The sequence below is a fragment of the Heptranchias perlo genome, chromosome 9 (assembly GCF_035084215.1).
Source record: "Heptranchias perlo isolate sHepPer1 chromosome 9, sHepPer1.hap1, whole genome shotgun sequence".
Classification (NCBI taxonomy): domain Eukaryota; kingdom Metazoa; phylum Chordata; class Chondrichthyes; order Hexanchiformes; family Hexanchidae; genus Heptranchias; species Heptranchias perlo.
In genome coordinates, this window is record NC_090333.1 from 51607837 (window position 1) to 51627866 (window position 20030).

Below are 20030 nucleotides of genomic sequence, written 5' to 3' on the forward strand. Positions count from 1 at the left end.
AAGATAAGAGATTTATTTTCCTGAGCAGCAAGGCTCACTGCCGCTTCTCTAGCATTAATACCCACAGCAAAAAAAAAGGACATGGAAGGGAACGTTACATAGCACCATATTTTCTCTCCAGCTCTCCTGAGGGCGCTGAGATAGTTTCACAATGCCAACTGCCCGCCAGAATTCTCACCTGGGTGGCTGTTCGTCACAAGTGATCATCAGTGAGCTATTCAACAATGGAAGCTATCGCAGTGGACCCCCATCTTGTCCTCAATCGATATCTACACACATGGGCTTTCCAGCAGGGGACACTGGATAGTGATCATGCACAGGGTCATTGCCTAATTTTCCCCCTCGTTGAAGGACATTGAAACCAGCTGCAGCATCTCTACCATCTCCATGGCTGAAATCAATTAGTTCAGCAGAGACCGGGGATAGAACTTGGGCCCTTCCTAGTCTGCATGGCTCCATATCATACTGGAAGGTACGTTTGCTATTTGAGTCATGAGGTGGTGAGGGGCAGCTGAAACGTTTTCACCAGGTGAGATTCCAACACTTCACTTCAACAGTGCAACATGATTCTGACAGTTCTCACAATTCACATGTTAACAAAAAAGGCAAACACAACAGAAGTGACAGAAATACAGTCGCTGTTAAAAGTTGCCCCGAGTTCCAAGAATACAGCATGGGTTCTACAGTGTAATATCTATAAAGGAATGTCTGAAAGTGTCTGCAGTTCCTCCCCCACCCCAACCAGATTATGTTGCAATACTCTTTATACAACTATGGACTGTAATGACCACGCCGTGGCAGTGCAAAGCCAGTATGTATGTCATCTGCAGTCTTTGGCTGTCAGCAATCTCAACTTTCGATGCTCCTACAGCACCTGCCCTTGGTATATTAACGCTGCTTCAATAAGTATGAAGAATGCTATTCTACGTCAACTCAAAAGATAACTAAAAACTAAAATACCAGTTCAAATGCAACATAGAAAAGCATAGGTTTACTGTGCCAAGTAAAAGATCTTTTAGCTAGTGTAGACAACCAGGAACATAGGAACAGGAGTAGGCCATTCAGCCCCTCATGCCTGCTCTGCCATTTGATAAGATCATGGCTGATCTGTGATCTAACTCCATATACCTGCCTTTGGCCCATATCCCTTAATACCTTTGGTTGCCAAAAAGCTATCGATCTCAGATTTAAATTTAGCAATTGAGCTAGTATCAATTGCCGTTTGCGGAAGAGAGTTCCAAACTTCTACCACCCTTTGTGTGTAGAAATGTTTTCTAATCTCGCTCCTGAAAGGTCTGGCTCTAATTTTTAGACTGTGCCCCCTACTCCTAGAATCCCCAACCAGCAGAAATAGTTTCTCTCTATCCACCCTATCCGTTCCCCTTAATATCTTATAAACTTTGATCAGATCACCCCTTAACCTTCGAAGCTCCAGAGAATACAACCCCAATTTGTGTAATCTCTCCTCGTAACTTAACCCTTGAAGTCCGGGTATCATTCTAGTAAACTTACGCTGCACTCCCTACAAGGCCAATATGTCCTTCCGAAGGTGCAGTGCCCAGAACTACTCTCAGTACTCCAGGTGTGGTCTATTCCTCACTCAATGGTAGCATTCTCACCTGAGTCAGAAGGTTGTGGTCAAACCCAATCCAGGACCTGAGCACATAATCTAGGCTGACATCCAGTGCAGTACTGAGGGAGTGCTACACTGCCGGAGGTGCCGTCTTTTGGATGAGATGTTAAACTGAAGCCCCATCTGCTTGCTCAGGTGGATCCATGGCACTATTTGAAGAGGGGAGTTCTCCCAGTGTCCTGGCCAATATTTATCCCTCAATCAATGAAACGTACTAAGTAATTTACTTCATTGTTATTTGTGGAATCTTGCTCTGCGTAATTGTCTGTCACATTTGCCCACATTACAACAATGACTACACTTAAAAAGTAATTCAGTGGCTGTGAAGTGCTTTGGGAAGTTCTGAGGTTGTGAAAGGCACTATATAAATGCAAGGTTTTTTCTTACAATCAACTGCAGTATATTTTACTTCTAATTTTCTCCCCACCTTCTTTGAGCGCACTGACTCATGGCCGGATATGGTTCCACAAGCAGTGACAGCTCTCTAGTACCTTGTATAAGTGGCGATTCTACACGTCTGAATCTTCAGAGTGACAGCAGGCTATTCAACTTTGGGGGTCATCTTAGCCAAGCCCAATTCAGTCCTCCTGCAGTCCACACATGCACCTTCCAGTAGGAGTTAATGGATAACAATGCACAAGAGAGCCCTGGTTGATTTTTTACATCCCTCCCTAGCTGTCTGAGACACATTATAGCATCCCTATCACTGCTCCAGCTGAGATATAACAGAACATAGTCCTGGGACCTTCTGATCTGTAGATTCTGTTCCACATTGAGTGCTGTATTCACCATTAAAAATGCTTGCAGGTTAGCCTTATACAACTCTAGTAGGACACCACAAAATCATCCCAACAGTTATTTACAAAAATATTTCTTAGCAAGAAATATTTCTTAGCAAGAAGAAATTTGAGGAAAAAAATGGAATTTTAAGTCAAATGTTAAGAAAAGTTTCCCTTCTTAAGCAAACTGACATACTTAAAAAATAGCTTGCATGTTTATTTTATGCTGTTTACAGAGGGAGGGCAAAATGGAACAATTCTCAAGTCTTAAAAAGAGACCTCACTTGATCTGTATGACATGACAAGGACCATGAGTATTTAATTCATTGTTTTGGTTACTCACCCTTCACCTTTCAGATCTCTCTTTAAACAGTTTCCAAGGAGATAGCAGAAGAAAGGCAGTGCATGGTAAAGTTCCATTTGCTTGTAATTAAGAGCCAGGCAAAATGCCACTGAGCCAAACAGGACTCTGTCAAACACGAGGCCCAACCACCCCCAAAGGGCAAGGCCCAAACTGATAGAGTTGTATGTGTTTTCATGTTAAGGATAGCACAGAAGTATTCAACCAGACAGCATACATGGACAAGCTAATACTCTCACCGCCTCTTTCACTACCATATACCAATACTGAGAAATCAGGCCAATGCAGCCTACTTTCACATATGAAAACTTTCCAAAAGAAAAATGTAATTCAAAATTTAAATTACTTTAGGTAGAAAATTCCAGAATTTGTTGAGAGTAGGATTTAGTAGCATACACACACATGATTCAATCCTTTTCAAACTCAATTTGAAGAGCAATCAACAAAATTTCCATTTGCTTATAATCAAGAGCCAGGTATTTTATTTCAGCATGTATTATGTTTTTTCCTTCACCTCTAAGATGCTGGCTCATGTTGAAGTATTGGTCCATGGGTGCTGAACACACCGCTGCCTCATTCGAGTGAAAATGCCAGCGGGTTATTTGAACATGGACGGTATCGCAACCAAGCCCAATCCTGTCCTCATTAAACATGTACATACATTTTCCAGCAGGGTCCATGAATAGCAATCAGAAGCAGAAACCGCTCACCAAGTTTTCTTTCCCCTAGCCCTGGGGTTACTGAAGTTATCCTGGCTGAAATCAGTTAACTCAATAAAGGCCGGGAATTGAACCTGGGACCTTCCTACTCTATATAATAAACTCTAAGAGTTTATTATAAAAGATGTGATAACAGAACACTTGAAAAGCATTAACGGGATTGGACAAAGTCAACATTGGTTTATGAAAGGGAAATCATGCTTAACAAATCTACTGGAGTTTTGAGGAGGTAACTAATAGATAGGGGAGAACCAGTGGATGTGGTGTATTGGATTTTCAGAAGGCTTTTGATAAGGTCCCACACGAGATTAGTGTGCAAAATTAAAGCACATGGGATTGGGGGGAATATCCTGGCATGGATTGAGAATTGGTTGACATACAGGAAACAGAGAGTAGGAATAAACGGGTCTTTTTCCAGGTGGCAAGCAGAGGCTAGTGGGGTACCACAGGGATCAGTGCTTGGGCCCCAGCTATTCACAATATATATCAATGATTTGGATGAGGGAACTGAATGTAACATTTCCAAGTTTGCAGACGACACAAAGCTGGGGTGGAATGTGAGTATGAGGAGGATGCAAAGAGGCTCCAATGTGATTTAGACAAGTTGGGTGAGTGGGCAAGAACATGGCCGATGCAGTATAACACGATAAATGTGAGGTTATCCACTTTGGTTGTAAAAACAGAAAGACAGATTATTATCTGAATGGTGACAGATTGGGAAAAGGGGAGGTGCAACAAGATCTGGGTGTCCTTGTACACCAGTTGCTGAAAGTGAGCATTCCGGTGCAGTAAGCAGTTAGGAAGGCGAATGGTATGTTGGCGTTCATTGCAAGAGGATTTGAGTACAGGAACAGGGATGTCTTACTGCAGTTGTACAGGGCCTTGGTGAGACCACATCTGGAGTATTGTGTGCAGTTTTGGTCTCCTTATCTGAGGATGTCCTTGCCATGGAGGGAGTGCAACGAAGGTTTACCAGACTGATTCCTGAGATGGCAGGACTGACGTATGAGGAGAGATTGGGTCAATTAGGCCTATATTCACTAGAGTTTAGAAGAATGAGAGGTGATCTCATCGAAACATATAAAATTCTAACAGGACTAGACAGACTAGATGCAGGGAGGATGTTCCCGATGGCTGGGGAGTCCAGAACCAGGGGTCACAGTCTCAGGATACGGGGTATGCCATTTAGAACAGAGATGAGGAGAAATTTCTTCACTCAGGTTGGTGAACCTGTGGAATTCTCAGAAGGCAGTGTAGTCCAAGTCATTAGATGTATTCAAGAAGGAGATAGATATATTTCTTACTGCTAAAGGGATCAAGGGATATGGGGAAAAAGCAGGAACAGGGTACTGAGTTAGACAATCAGCCATGATCATTTTGAATGGCGGAGCAGGCCGAAAGGCCGACTCTTGCTCCTATTTTCTATGATTCTATGCATGGCTCAGTGCCACACCATACTGTGCAGTCACACACTGAACCACTGGGGGAGTCGAATGCATTGCTTTAACTATTTTTAAAATTCAAAACGTCTGTCAATAAGGATATTGAAAATGCCCATGGTCGATTAGAATGAGTCCAGGATACAGCAATGCACACAGCATAGACGAGACCTGCAAAGAGTAAAAGGAGAGTTTGTAGTTTTGCAATACACCTCAGATGTTAATTAGAATCATTAAATAAGTATTTAGATACAATGACACAGCAGCATGACTTTTGAGAAGCAATGACTTGTTCCCCAACCAATTTTCTCCCCATCCCTCATAAAGATGCTAACTCATGCTGGGGTCGCAAAGGTTTTGGACACCCTGCAATACCTCACCCAAGTGGTTACTCTTCACTTTTTTTTTTATTATTCATTCATGGGATGTGGGTGGCGCTTGCTCATCCCTAATTGCCCACGAGAAGGTGGTGGTGAGCCACCTTCTTCAACCGCTGCAGTCCGTGTGGTGAAGATTCTCCTGCAGCGCTGTTAGGAAGGGAGTTCCAGGATTTTGATCCAGCGACGATGAAGGAACGGCAATATATTTCCAAGTCGGGATGGTGTGTGACTTGGAGGGGAATGTGCAGGTGGTGTTGTTCCCATGTACCTGCTGCTCTTGTCCTTCTAGATGGTAGAGGTCGCGGGTTTAGGAGGTGCTGTCGAAGAATCCTTGGTGAGTTGCTGCAGTAGATCCTGTAGACGGTATACACTACAGCCACAGTCCGCTGGTGGTGAAGGAAGTGAATGTTTGGGGGGGGGGGGGGCAGCCGTTTCTTGATATCACGTGGACTGAATCACATTGGCTGAAGACTGGCTTCTGTGATGGTGGGGATATCGGGAGGAGGCCGAGATGTATCATCCACTCGGCACTTCTACAAGGCACAAGGCAGGAGTGTGATGGGATACTCTCCACTTGCCTGGATGAGTGCAGCTTCAACAACACTCAAGAAGCTCGACACCATCCAGCACAAAGCAGCCCGCTTGATTGGCACCCCATTTACCGCCCCCCACCCCCCCAAACCCTAAATACATAGACAACAAAGGAGAGGATGACAAAACGGAATCTGAAGAGGTTAGAAAAGAAGTCAAAAATTAGGAAAGCAAAGAGGAACTACAAAATTAAATTATCAAGGAATATAAAAAGAGTGAAGTGTTCTACAGACACATAATAAAAGAAAAATCAGGAAAGGCCACCAAGGGATGCACAAGATAAACTCACAGGTGATGACAGCAAAATGGCAGAAATATTGAATAGTTACTTTGCCTCAGTATTCACCAGGGAGACGAACAAGGTGGGCATGACATTAGAAGAGAAGATCAAAAAAGATATAAAGACATTTAAGATAGAAAGGAGGGAGATAATTGATAAACTAAGCAAACTTAGAGAAGATAAAACCCCTGATCCAGATGGATTGTATCCATGCATATTAAAAGAAGTCAAGGAAGAGGCAACAGAGGCACTATTACATATATATAAAAATTCATTTCAAAAGGGAATAGTGCCAAAGGACTGGCGGACAGCTAATGTTATTCCTATATGTAAAAAAGGAGATAGAACAAGTCCAGGGAACTATAGACCAGTTAGCTTTACGTCAGTGGTAGGAAAGATAATGGAATCTTTACTCAAAGGTATAAAGAAAAATATCAAAAAACAAAAATATAATAAAGAGTAGTCAGCACGGATTTCAGAAGGGAAGGTCATGCTTGACCAACCTTACTGAACCCTTTGAAGTAGTAACAGAAAGAGTAGACAAGGGTAATGCAGCAGATGTAATATATTTGGATTTTCAAAAGGCCTTTGATAAGGTACCACATTATAGACTCATGACTAAGGTCAGAGCATGTGGAGTCAGGGGATGGGTAGCAGAATGGATAGCAAGCTGGCTACAAAACAGAAAAGAGGTCGGGGCTAAGGGTAGCTACTCAGACTGGAAAAACGTGGGAAGTGGTGTTCCACAGGGATCGGTGCTGGGACCACTGTTGTTCACAATTTACATTAACAATTTGGACTCAGGAATCGGAAGTATAATTTCAAAATTTGTGGATGACACCAAATTGGGGGTTTAGTTAATACAAAGAAAAATGCATCAAAATGCAAGAAGACATCAATAAACTTGCAGAATGGGTATGTAATTGGCAAATGAATTTCAATATAGAAAATTGTGAGGTGGTGCATTTTGGCAGGAAAAATAAGGAGGCCACATACTGTTTGGATAATAAGAGCCTAAATGGGGTAGAGGAGCAAAGGGATCTTGGGGTACAGATATATGAATCACTAAAAGTAGTGATGCATGTTAATAAGGCCATAAAAAAGGCAAACCAAGCACTGGGGTTCATTTCTAGAGGGATAGAATTGAAAAACTGAAGTTATGTTAAACTTATATAGAACCTTGGTTCGACTACGCTTGGAGTACTGTGAACAGTTCTGGTCTCCATATTATAAATAGGATATAGAGGCATTGGAGAAGGTGCAAAAAAATTCACAAGGATGATACCAGAACGGAGAGGATATACTTATCAGGAAAGGCTGCAGGCTGGGGCTTTTTTTCCTCTACAAAAGAAAAGGCTGAGGGTGACCTGATAGAGGTCTTTAAGATTATGAAAGAGTTTGATTGGGTAGACATAGAGAAAATGTTTCCATTTGTGGGCGAGTCCAAAACTAGATATCATAAATATAAGATAGTCACTAATAAATCCAATAGGGAATTCTTTACCCAAAGAGTGATAAGAATGTGGAACGTGCCGCCACAAAGAGTAGTTGAGGCAAGTAACATAAATGCATTCAAAGGGAAGACAGATAAGCACGAGGGAGAAACGAATAGAAGGGTATTCTGATAGTGTTAGATGAAGTAGGGAGGGAGGAGGCTCGTGTGGAGCATAAACGTCGGCATCGACCAGTTGGGCCAAATGGCCTGTTTCTGTGCTGTAGACTCGATGTAACTCGAGGAGTGGGGCCCCTGGCTGATTTTTGTCCCCCTGCTTAAACTCAGGTGCGTAAGTCATTGTGATATAAAGCTATAGCAGCTTTCTTGTCAAAACAAATCCTGAATGGTTTTTTCCATCCCTGCTGTGTACTTTTATTTCCCCAGTTTCCCCGGAAGGTGCTGCTGGTCTGTGGTTTCATGGTGCCTCAACAAAGTGTCCATTCTCCCTGTGTAAATTTACACAGTGAGTGTAAGCAGGCTATTTGACCATGGTGGACACCATAGTCAAGCCTGATCCTGTCCAGGCTATTTGACCACAGGGAGTATCACAACTGAGCAGAATCTTGTCCTCACCAGATATTAATAGACACACACTTTCCAGCAGCGTTCATTTGATAGCAATTAGCATTGGGACCATAGGAACAGGAGTTGGCCATTCAAATCTGGTCCGCCATTCTATTAGATCATGGCTGATCTGTACCTCAATTCCATTTACCTGCCTTTTCTCCATATCACTAGTTACCATCACCATACAAAAATCTATTAGTGAAAAAAAATGCTTCCTGATTTTACTTCTAGCTGGCCTCGCGCTAATTTTAATACTATAGGAACACTGGCTGCTTTTTTGTTCTAGCTCCCTAATACAGGACCACTGAGATAAACTGAAGCACTTAACTGCTACTAGATCTTTTAATCCAGACAAAAGATTGAACCTGGAACCTTTTTGGTCCAAATGGCTCAGTACCAAAATGCATGGTGCGTTTACCCATTGAGCCAATTGGACTGCAAATTATCGAGATTTAACTGGACCAACAACTACTTTTATTGTGTTCAACAAATACTTTTATTGTGTTCAACAAATACAACTGACCAAGAAAATACTACCTTCAAACAAAGGCTGCCGAATGATAGCACGTGGAATGTATCTCACCACACATAATGCAGCCGACCATAAATAAAGCAGATAATTGAAAAAAAAATTAACCTTTACAAAAGCAATGCATGGTGATTAACTGACCACCCAACGTAGGACTGACGCATATACACTGCAAAGATCCAGCCTGGTCTGTGCTGAGTTAGTCGATCCCAACAGGGTTGGTATTACAGGCATTAAAATCAGCTCCATCACCCCTGGGTTAGGGGAGAGGAGAGGAGAGGAGGAGTGGAAAAAGGGAAAATCAACTAGGGCGCCTGCATCTGAATATTTAGTGATTGTTGGAATGCGCGCAAGTGTGGGTGCAAGACCAGGACAGGATCAGACTTGGCCGTGATGTCCTCCACAGTCACACATACTGCTGTCTAGACTTACAAAGGAAGAAAGGCCACTTGGTTGAGGCACCACAGCTCAGTATGAATTAGTGTCTTCAGGAGACAATGGGGAAATAAAAATACGCAGTAGAGATGGAAAAAAACATTTGCGCTCTTATTTTTGATAAGAAGATTGCTAGAAATTTGTGCCTACCCAATGAGTGCGTTGCGTTCCTGTGTGACTTTAGTCACATAACGTAGATGCTAATTTAGGAACACTTACTCACAGCGCACAACTAAGAACGGGGGCAGTTAATGCGCAATTGCAGCTGTTACCTTTATATGAAGTACTCTGATAATTACACGGGACGAACAGTGAATAAATGTCATTGCTGCTCCCTCTCAGCTGTTGATTGCCTGGTAGTCACAGCCCCACCTTCTGCTGCATGTTTCTCGGGAAACGAATTCAAAAACTGTTTACCAGCCAAACAGATCCGGTTTCATGGCATACGTATTTTGCACGTTATCTTGAAGCACCCACCATAGATCATGGAAGCCTTCACCTTGACTTTTATCAGCATTTAGAGCATGTTAATGATTTGGTCTTGTTGTTTCAGTATACAAAAATACCAGTAAATCTAACGATGATTCCATAATGTGACAGAATTTAAAACCTCGGAGCAGTTTCAAGTGACATTATCCTTAAGTCATGCAAACCACTGCTGCATGATCGAGTGGACTTCACTTGTTCCACGGCTACGTTCCAGAGGATTTAACTGAAATCCTCTACCCATGTCCTAAACCCTTCAGTCACCTTCACTAAAATGTCAAACCATATTAAATAAATCATCCGGTCAATCGGAAATCGGAAGTTCCCGTACTGTGGAGGTAATTTTAACCCCAAGAACAGGTGGGTTGGGGGCGGGTGAGCAGTAAAAATAGTTGTTTTTTTTGGAGTGAGACCGCATCCCGGCTCCAACACGCCCACTTCCAGATTTAACCCACGTGTGATAGGATGCGTGCGTGCAACAGAAACCCGGAAGTCCAGTCCCCACTTAAAGCCAGCGAGCCAATACTTAAAGGGGCAATGTATCTCATTGCAATAGTTGAGGCACTTCATTTTTTGTGTATTAGAAATGTAAAACAAATTTAACCGTACCTGTTCGGATTTCCCATTGCTTCTGATTCACATCAGGTGAAAGCAGGCGGGAAGGGCCGGATCCATGAGGTGAATGCCTTTATTGCAGGAGTGCTTCATCCAGGCCCAACAAGCTTACCTGGCCGACAGGACCCTCACGATCGGTCGACCACCCCCCACCCCGACGGTGGACCCCCATCCCACGATCCTCTCTAAGGCCCACCCGATGTCGTCCACGTCCAATCCCTCCCACCCGCCCCGATTTCTTCCATGGCCCACAATCTCTCTCTCCCCTCCTCCTCTCCGATTTGCGGTTCCTTTCCCTTCCGACAAGCAGCTAGCCTGTCAATCTCGCCGACGCGTGGGAAACCCGGAAGCACAAATGCTTACCTTCAATTGAGTCGCAACCGCCGAACGTGACGCACTCACTTGACTTCTGGGTTCTCCACGCGAACATCTACGCACACGCTGGGTTCCCAGCTTCGAGCTAAAATCATGCCGTGTCTCTAATCACTCCGTAAAAATTATTCCTCCTTCCTCCTCCCCACTCCCAACAATTTTCCCTCCTCCTCTCCTGAACACACTAACCCATGCTCCAGTACGCTTCTATAAGCGTCCTTGGATACCGCACTCAAGTAGACATTCATCATGTGAGCCTACACAGCTAGTGTCAGTAGCCTATTTTTTTTCATGGGGAAGGTGGCTCATCACAGTGGAGCCTTATCCTGCCTTCATCCAACATTTGTCCACAAATATACACACACGCACGCACGGAATGGGAACCCAAGCTGGTCTTCCCTCCCTCCTCAGCACAGAGCGCTGAGACCAAACACTTGAAACAAATTAGTCAACTCAGCTCAGACCAGGAGTTTGAACCTGGGACCTTCCTGGTCTTATGCCTTGTTTCTACACAAGGCAGTGCATTTATTCACTGAGTCCCTTTACACTATCAGTATTTCTCTTGAGCTAACCAGTGATGAATTTAATATACTGAAGTACCAAGGTACGTAGTAGTGAGGTCACCAAGGATTTAAGTAAAGGTTTGTACGATGTCCACGTCAGCTATGAAAATCACCCAACAAATTACATTTACATAGTACCTTTCACAAAACAATATGTTTCAAAATACATTAAAAGGAGAGTGGTGGACACCAAGCAAGAAGTAAAAGAGAAGTTACTAGAGGAGATTAAAGACAAGGTTGAAGAGGTAAGTTTTGATAAGACTTTTAAAGGTGGGGAGAGAGATAGAAAGTAGAAGTAGTTTAGAACAGAGTTCCAGAATGTGGGGGTGTGGACACTGAAGGCTCAGTCACCAATGGTGGAGCAGAAAGTGTTGGGGGGGGCGGGGGGAAGAAAAAGGATGGACTGGATTGGGGTTTGAAGCCCAGTTCAGAGTATATCATGACCAAGGTTGTACACCAAGGTTAGTCTGAGTGACAAGGGAGGGAGCTGGAAATTAGACCTGATGTGTGAAGTTTCTGGTAGAAGAAGAACAGGTTGGCTTCAGGCTTTGACGAAAACTATAGCTCATCCAGGACTTGATGTCAGACAGCTGGTCAGGCCACCTTGGTGACAGTTGTAGAATTAAGGGTGGTGACACAGAGGTAGAGTTGGGTGTCATTGGCATGCAAATGAAGCTGGTCCCATGGTTGTTGGTTATAGCACCAAGGGCAGCATAAGGTTAAAGAAAAGGAGGGGGCCCCAAGGGTGGAGCCTAGGGTACACTGGAGATGACCACACGGGCATGGAGGGAGAAATCATCAGAAGAGATATATTGTTTTCAGACAGGTAGGAATAAAACCAGGAGAGAGCAGTGCCACAAAGGTGGACCACAGAAAAAGGGCAGTGGAGGAAAATGGGGTGTTTGACCGTATCAAAGGCCACATAGAGGTTGAAGAGGGAAAATGTATTGTAGTCACAGCTGCAAAAGATGTTAGTGACTTTGACCAGTACAGTCTTGGTGTTGTGAGTAGGATGGAAATCAGATTGGAAGAAATGGCGGGCATGGAGTAGGATAGTAATGATGCATTTAAGGACTGGACTGGAAAGGAATGGGTGTTTAGAATTGGCCCAGCAGGGAAGAGAGGTTAATGGTAGGCTTTCTAAGGGGGGAGTAAGGGAGAAAATTATACATGATGAAAGGAAGCCATGAATGAAAGGTTGGCAGAGAAGTGGGCTTAGAAGAGCCAGGTGAATGGTGAAGAGTTAGGTTAAGAGAGGGCCAAGAGAGCAGGTGGTGGTTCTCAGATAAAATAGTCTGATGGGAGGAATGAAGAAACTGAATGCTGTAGACTGGGGTGCAGCCTCAATTTTGGAACAAAGAGGTCCACAAACTCTTTGGGTTGGATGTCAGAGGTAAGGATGAAGGGGATGGGGAAAAGGAAGTCAGACCAGCAGTTTGTGGCAGAGAAGAGGTGATAAGAATTTTCCTTACCCTGCAGGACAAAGTGGGAGCCGTGGATGCTTTGGTCAAAGAAAGGGAGAAATGATACTGTTTGAGGTGTTCAAGCCAGATCTGGTGTAGAGGTATCTAATGAATCTGGCCCGTTTTGGGATTTTTTTTAAAAATCAGATTTCATGTCTCATGTTGGTATCACTCCTACTGGATATTTTATAATTGCAGCCATCATTACCATTTGGAAACTGTTAGAATCATACAGCACAGGAGACCATTTGGCCCATCGTGCCTATGCCAGCTCTTTGAAAGAGCTATCCAATTAGTCCCACTCCCCTGTTCTTTTCCCACAGCCCTGCCAACTTTTCCTTTTTAAGTGTATATCCAATTCCTTTTTGAAAGTTACTACTGAATCTGCTTCCACCAACCTTTCAGGCAATGTATTCCGGATCATAACTTGCTGCGTAAAATAATTTCCCCTCATTTCCCCTCTGGCTTTTTTGCCAATTATCTTAAATCTGTGTCCTCTGGTTACCAACCTTCTTGCCAGTGGAAACAGTTTCTCCTAGCTACTCTATCAAAACCCCTCATAATTTTGATTACCTCTATTAAGTCACCCCTCAACCTTCTCTGATCTAAGGAGAAGTTGTTGTCATGTATTTTGTCTTTTTTGTTGTTCTGCTTTGCAAGCCTCAACTTTATTTTGACTGTTGCAGTAAATAGTAAATATTTCCAACATCGTAACAAGTCATGCCTGAAGCCTGCTTTTTAAAAAAATTAGTGAACTCTGGCTGATTTCCAACCCCACCCCCTCCCCCTCCCTAGTCCTGGGAAGAGAAGCAAATTTCAAATGCATTTCAGCCTTGGCTCAGTGGTAGTACTCTTGCCTCTGAGGCAGGAGGCTGTTGGTTCAATTCCCACTCCAGGACTCCAGCACATAATCTAGACAGTGCAGTGTTGAGGGGGTGCTGCATTTTCTGTGGTGCCATCTTTTCGATGAGCAGTGAAACTGAAGTTCCATCCTCCTGTTCAGGTGGATGTAAAAGATTCCATGGCACTATTCAAAGAGGAGCAGGGGAGTTTTCCCTCATCCAACAGCACAAAAAGCAAATTAACTGGTCATTTATCTCATTGCTGTTAGTGGGACCTTGCTGTGTGCAAATTGGCTGCCACTTTTGCCTACAGATCAATGACTGCACTTCATAATTAAATCATTGGCTGTAAAGTGCTTTGGAATATCCTGAGTTTGTGAAAGGTGCTTTATAAATGCAAATTCTTTCTTCTTTCTGTTATGCACCCCCTTGACACGGCTTGACTTTTTAAAATCGAATAAAGCATGTGTTTTTCTAACCAAAGACTGAGGATTCAAATGCAGCACTCGAAGCAGAAACAAAAAGATATATTAATGCCACTTAGCTGGCCCCTGGAACAACTTTCAGACACAGGTTCCCACTTCTAACCTTCATTATAAGTTTTGTGCAAGTTGATGCCTTGGGTACATAGCTCATGACTGAAAATCTCTCACCTAGCATTTGTCTGATGTTGACAATTTTGCAATTGCCGTAGTAACATTAACTGCGTAATGCCTACCTTCTTGCTTTCTGGTCCTTCACAGTGATGAATGTAACAGAGGATCGCAGGGACATATACAGCAAGGTCTGCAACAAACACTAAACAAAATTGACAGAATGTCAGAACTGGGAGCACAAGAATTTTTAGAAACAGGAAAAAGCCCCAAGGCCCAAAAGGCCCATCCTTTTTAAGAGATCGATCCTACCTGCCCAACTTTTCAATATATTCTTCAATTCTTTGTCCAGACTCTTGAACCCACTTATACTGCCTGCTTCAATAGACCTCCTTAGTAATTTATTCCACGAGTCTGTGGTACCATTCCACAGGTGCCAGCCACCCTAAGGTACCTCATCCACGTGGCCATTGATCATATGTGATTCTAGACAACTGGTAAGCATCAACACACTTCTCACTCTGGTTGGGGGGGGTTTGCATAAAAAAAACACCAACAACCATAATTGATTTTCCCTGCCCTCTCCCAAGGACTCCAACACAATTGTTGCACCTCTAATACCACCCTGACTGAGATCAGCTAACTCTGCACAGGCCCGGATACAAGATAGGGCGTTTTGGTTTCTATGGAACATAGGAACAGGAGTAGGCCATTCATCTGCTTCAGCCTGTTCTGCCATTCAACTAGATCATGGTTGATCTGTACCTCGACTCCATTTGCCTGCCTTTGCTCCATATCCCTTGATACCCTTACTTAACAAAAATCTATCGATCTCAGTCTTGAAAAATTCAATTGACCCAATATCCGTAGCCTTTTGGGGGAAGAGTGTTCGAGATTTCCAATACCGTTTGTGTGAAAAACTGCTTCCTGATTTCACTCCTAAATGGGTCAATTACATGCTACCATTGCAAAATGAGCCACCTAGGCAGCTCAGCCTATTTCCCAGTGTGTCCAAAAAGTTCCATGTGAGTTCTCTACCTACTGTAAATTTCTGAATTTTTAAACCATGTCCCCTGGTCTTGAACCTCTGTAGCTGGCATGTCAAAAAGTTAGTGGCACAGCAGGTTGGAGTGCCAAAGTTTGGCAACATAATACTGAGGAAAGCTGGGATGTCAATCTTGGCCAAGCTGCTGTGGATTCACTTCTCAGTGGTGCACACTGCTCTTTCACTACTGGTGCTTTAATCCAGCCCAAACTATCACACTGTGGTTCAATGTGTTGCACCAGGGGCTCACTGTGTCCCATCACACCATGCTAAAGTGGATCGCAAAAATCGGGAAATTTCCCAGAGAATGTTTTGCCTCGCCAGCTTGGTGGCCAAAAAAGGGAGGGCCAAAGTATTTAAACAACACAAGTAACAGAAAATCCACCATCTTGTAGAAGGTGGATAGGTTTTCAGGGGTCAGGAGTTGAGCCATGTCAGTCAGAATATCCAGCCTTTTCCTTACTCTTATAGCCAAGGTGTTAACGTGGCTGGTCCAGTTAAGCATCTGCTCAGTGACGATCTGATGTTGATGATGAAGGACTTGGCAATGGTGGTGCCACTGAAGGTCAGGGAGATGGTTGGGCTTTCTCTTATTTGTTTCCCTTTCGTTTTATTTCAGATTTAGAGATAGATCTAAAATTCTTAATTACCTGTTGCTCGCATGAATAGTTTGTGCCCAAGGCTCTCGTACCCATGAGATGTATGAAGGGCAATCCACTCAGGATTTATCAATTCAGCTCTGAATAAAAAAAAACAAAAAAGTTGATCTCTAGGATAAGAAAAAAATTACAAGTAATGCATTTCAGTCTTTAAAAATGTGCACATAATCAATAAAAGATACTTAATGACAGACAGTAGTACAATTTTCTTTTTTCCTCTCCTCCCTGAAGGCAATGACTTATACTGGGGTATGGCTGCCTTTGATACCTCACCCAAGTGGGCATTCTACTTATAGGAGCCTGAACAGTGAATGTTGGCAGGCTGTTTGTCTATGGACAATGCACCTTGAGCCTGAACCTGTCCTTATCCATCGAAGCAGCTCACACTGTTTTCTTTCCAAGTTTCAAAATGCAACATTGTGGCAGCTGGCTTAAGTGAGCTGAACAACCTCTGAAGCCCATGGACAAATGCTTCATTGCAACATCTAAACATTGGCAATTTGTAATTTATGCTGGGGCCTGATTCCAATAATACCAGTGGCTATTCTTCACGTGCAAACCTAAGAACATAAGAAATAGGAGCAGGAGTAGGCCATACAGCCCCTCAAGCCTGCTCCGCCATTCAATAAGATCATGGCTGATCTTCAACCTCAATTCCACTTTCCCTCCTGATCCCCACAGCCCAACCTAGACAGCAAGTATGAGCACAAAGAGCATCAAAGCCGAGAGCGATCCTGATCACACCAAACATCCACACCCTGCACTTTCCCATTTTTGGGGGGGGCGAAAGAGAGGCCAGTCACTGATGAGAAGCTGGAACCTTGACTGACTTTACATCTTATTTTATATTAAACATTTCTGAAGACTAATTCTAAATATGGAGTTGTCTTATTAATGTTAGCAGATCGAACTTACACATATGCACAAATCAGACTGTGGTAAGCAGTGAGAGGTGGATAATCAAGGCCCCAGTACTTCAGATTATTGCTGCTTGTATTGAAGTACCTGAAGAGAGAAACAAATCAACTATATATCAACCACAAAGAGAATGCATTCAGAAACAGTTGGTTCCTGAACCTTTTAAAAAAAACTCAAAATTATATATTTTTTTAATTAGGTTAATTTACTAAACCGTCATCTATTACATATTTTAGCAACACACTCTATCGGGTGGTGCAATTACCTACAGAGAACCCAAGACAGTCCAAGGTCTCTGTTGAGTTAGCTGAACTCAACAGGGCAGCAGTAAGGGTGCTACAATTAACCTCAGTGCCATGTATATAGATCATTAAAATGTCATAGACAGGTACAGAAAATAATCAAAAAGACTAATGGAATGCTGGCCTTTATATGTAGAGGACTAGAATACAAGGGGGTAGAAGTTATGCTACAGTTATACAAAGCTCTGGTTAGACCACACCTGGAGTACTGTGTTCAATGCTAGGCACCGCACCTTAGAAAGAATATATTGGTCTTGGAGGGAGTGCAGTGTAGGTTTACTGGAATGATACCTGGACCCCAAGGGTTAAATTATGAGGAGCAATTACACAAACTAGGGTTGTATTCCCTGGAATTTAGAAGATTAAGGGGCGATTTGATCGAAGTTTTCAAGATTTTAAGGGGAACTGATTGGGTAGATAGAGAGAAACTATTTCCGCAGGTTGGGGAGTCTAGGACTAGGGGACATAGCCCAAAAATTAGAGCCAGGACTTTCAGGAGTGAAGTTAGGAAACACTTCTACACGCAAAGGGTGGTAGAAGTTTGGAACTTTCTTCCGAAAACAGCAGTTGATGCTAGCTCAATTGTTAATTTTAAAATCTGAGATTGATAGATTTTTGTTAACCAAAGGTATTAAGAGATATGGGACCAAGGCATGTATATGGAGTTAGATCACAGATGAGCCATGATCTCATTGAATGGCAGAACAGGCTCCAGAGGCTAAATGGCCTACTCCTGTTGCAATGTTCCTATCATGGTCTAGAAGGGGGAAAAAAGTCAGGGTTCATGCTCGCGATTGATATCCAATGATTCCTGCTGAAAAGTGTAGATGTCAGGTGAAACTATGATGCCCATCCCCTCCCAAGGGTTGAAAAGCCTCCCAACATTCCCTGTCCAGGCCTGCACACAAAGAATGAACACTTGATTGTGATACCACCAGGACCAACATCAGTGCCATTAGGAGTGGGACGGAAGAGGAAAAGGGGAGAGGGAAGGAAGATATTCATCACTTCAAATCACAGATATTCTGAAGCAAATCCTCAGCGACACCCGCCCAACACCTAAAAATGTTGAATTAATTGGATAATGAGACTACAAACCATTGATGGATGGGTAGGTTGAAGGTAATCTCCTGCCAGTGTCTCTGAGCTTCATAATCTCCAAACATAGGTGGTTTCCCAGCACCTGATGATACAGAAAAATACATCTAAACAAATAACATTAAAGGGCACTACTTTCATGAAAAGGTTTTTCACAAATTCCACTCTTCTGAGAATAACTGCATTGCCCCATATGGAAAGTGAGTAACACAGACCAAGGTGGTCCCTGGTTGCATCCCCACTCTGAGGTGAGTTATCGGATTTCAGCTACTGCAGCAGTATAACAATTAGCCTTAGTGTTACTGCACTAGGGAGGGGAAAATATTACCCAGGTTCCTTGGCTCTTGATAGTTACACAGCCACCCCTGCTGTAAAGTCTATGGCTGCTGAGTGAGGACAGGATTGGACTCGTCTATGATACACGTTCCCCTCCATGAAAAGTCTACCTTACTAAATCAACATTAATGTGTACTTATTCACCGCTTTTAATTTGCAAGAGTTTTACAAAGAGGGATCAAATCCCAACTAGAAGTTTGGGAAGATGATCATAGGAGGTGACTAAGGATGTGGTCTAGGTTTACACATGGAGAATGGCCATGTAAGTGAGCAAGTGATGAACTGTTGGCACCCATATTTCAGGACCTTTGGGAGAAAAGGCAGGAAGGTGGAAGAAAGTGTTTGGCAAAAAAACAAAACACTGCAGATGCTGGAAATCTGAAAATAAAAACAGAAAAAGCTGGAAATACTCAGCATCTGTGGTAAAACAACAGTAAGCATTTCAGGCCTTAAACCCTTCGCCAGGACGAGGAGACATTACAGATGAAATGCGTTTAAAAATAAACACAAGGGAAAGGGGGGAAAATATACACACAGGAAAAAATACAAAATGATTTGGGAGGAGATGGTAAAATGGCAGTCATGATATTAGCAGGAGGCATAATGAGAGAAATCAAAGAAATAAAAGACATCCGAGACACAGCGTGTGAATAGTTAAAGGGAAACATGAAAAATTGACAAGGTGGTGCAGGCTGCAGTGGTTCAGGAGTCCGGTGGAAGAAAAAAGGAAGCAGGTCGACACCTGCTTCACAATTTGAAAAAGATGTTTGGCAAACTTTTCTTGGGAGGAGTGAGAAAGAAGACACAGAAAATCCACCAATTATTTTTTGCAAGATGATATCACAGGAGCAAGTGATTTCAGCAGAATTTCACAATTTACATCCCAATACTGTAGGCTTCCAAAAGCAACCACAGTTTGCCAAATGCATTATTCAAAGAAGCCTGCCCCTTTAACAAATCGACAAACAGCTCATTAGGGATTTAAGCCCATTCGATATTGTCATTTTACACTGTGCATATTAAATGCGAAGGCTGACAAGAGCCTTTGCAGTCTATACACATCTGTTAACACGTTGTGTTTTTGTTTGGGGGGGGGTGGTCTTCTTTTGCATTGTGTGAGGCTGAATGGGAGGTGAGAAGAACTGCAGCTCGCTGACTGACCTGAGTAAGGGTTCAGGGACACCGCCCAACGCACTGTGAGACTGATTGCGAGCGTGATGGCGATGAGACTCCATCTCTCCATCCCGTCCTCCGCCTCTCTTCACTCCTCTTTCTCCTGGGGGGGGGCTCTCTGCCTTTGCACAGCTCGTCCCCGACCCCGCGCATGCGCCTCCGCCTCACCCCACTCGGCCGGCGCCACCTGATGACGTGTGAAGCCACTCGGCCCACTCAGGCGGGCCGGCCGGTCGGTGTCGCCTGAGAGGAATTCGCTTTCATTTGTGGAAAGTTTCTTCGATTTAACTACCGGACAAGACACTAAATGGAAGAATCACTTTCAAAGATAAATTTAAAATGTGTTTAAATTCCATT

General features: G+C 43.3%; 1 protein-coding gene across 3 annotated transcripts in view; it reads right to left on the minus strand.

The window, feature by feature from the left end:
• Positions 1–19834, minus strand: part of alg6 (ALG6 alpha-1,3-glucosyltransferase) — a 42929-nt gene extending 23095 nt beyond the window's left edge. For 2 of the 3 annotated variants that reach the window (XM_067990406.1, XM_067990404.1), the window contains exons 1-7: positions 19662–19830; positions 18165–18249; positions 16762–16851; positions 15838–15926; positions 14268–14347; positions 5035–5102; positions 2756–2938 (exon numbers count right to left, since the gene is read on the minus strand). In XM_067990406.1, coding sequence (XP_067846507.1) covers positions 2756–2938; positions 5035–5102; positions 14268–14347; positions 15838–15926; positions 16762–16851; positions 18165–18249; positions 19662–19743 — 677 coding nt within the window. In that variant the 5' untranslated portion in view covers positions 19744–19830. Of the gene's footprint in view, positions 1–2755; positions 2939–5034; positions 5103–14267; positions 14348–15837; positions 15927–16761; positions 16852–18164; positions 18250–19661 lie in introns of all 3 variants that reach the window. The other variant, XM_067990405.1, reaches the window with a different exon arrangement.
• Positions 19835–20030: the final 196 nt, after the last annotated feature.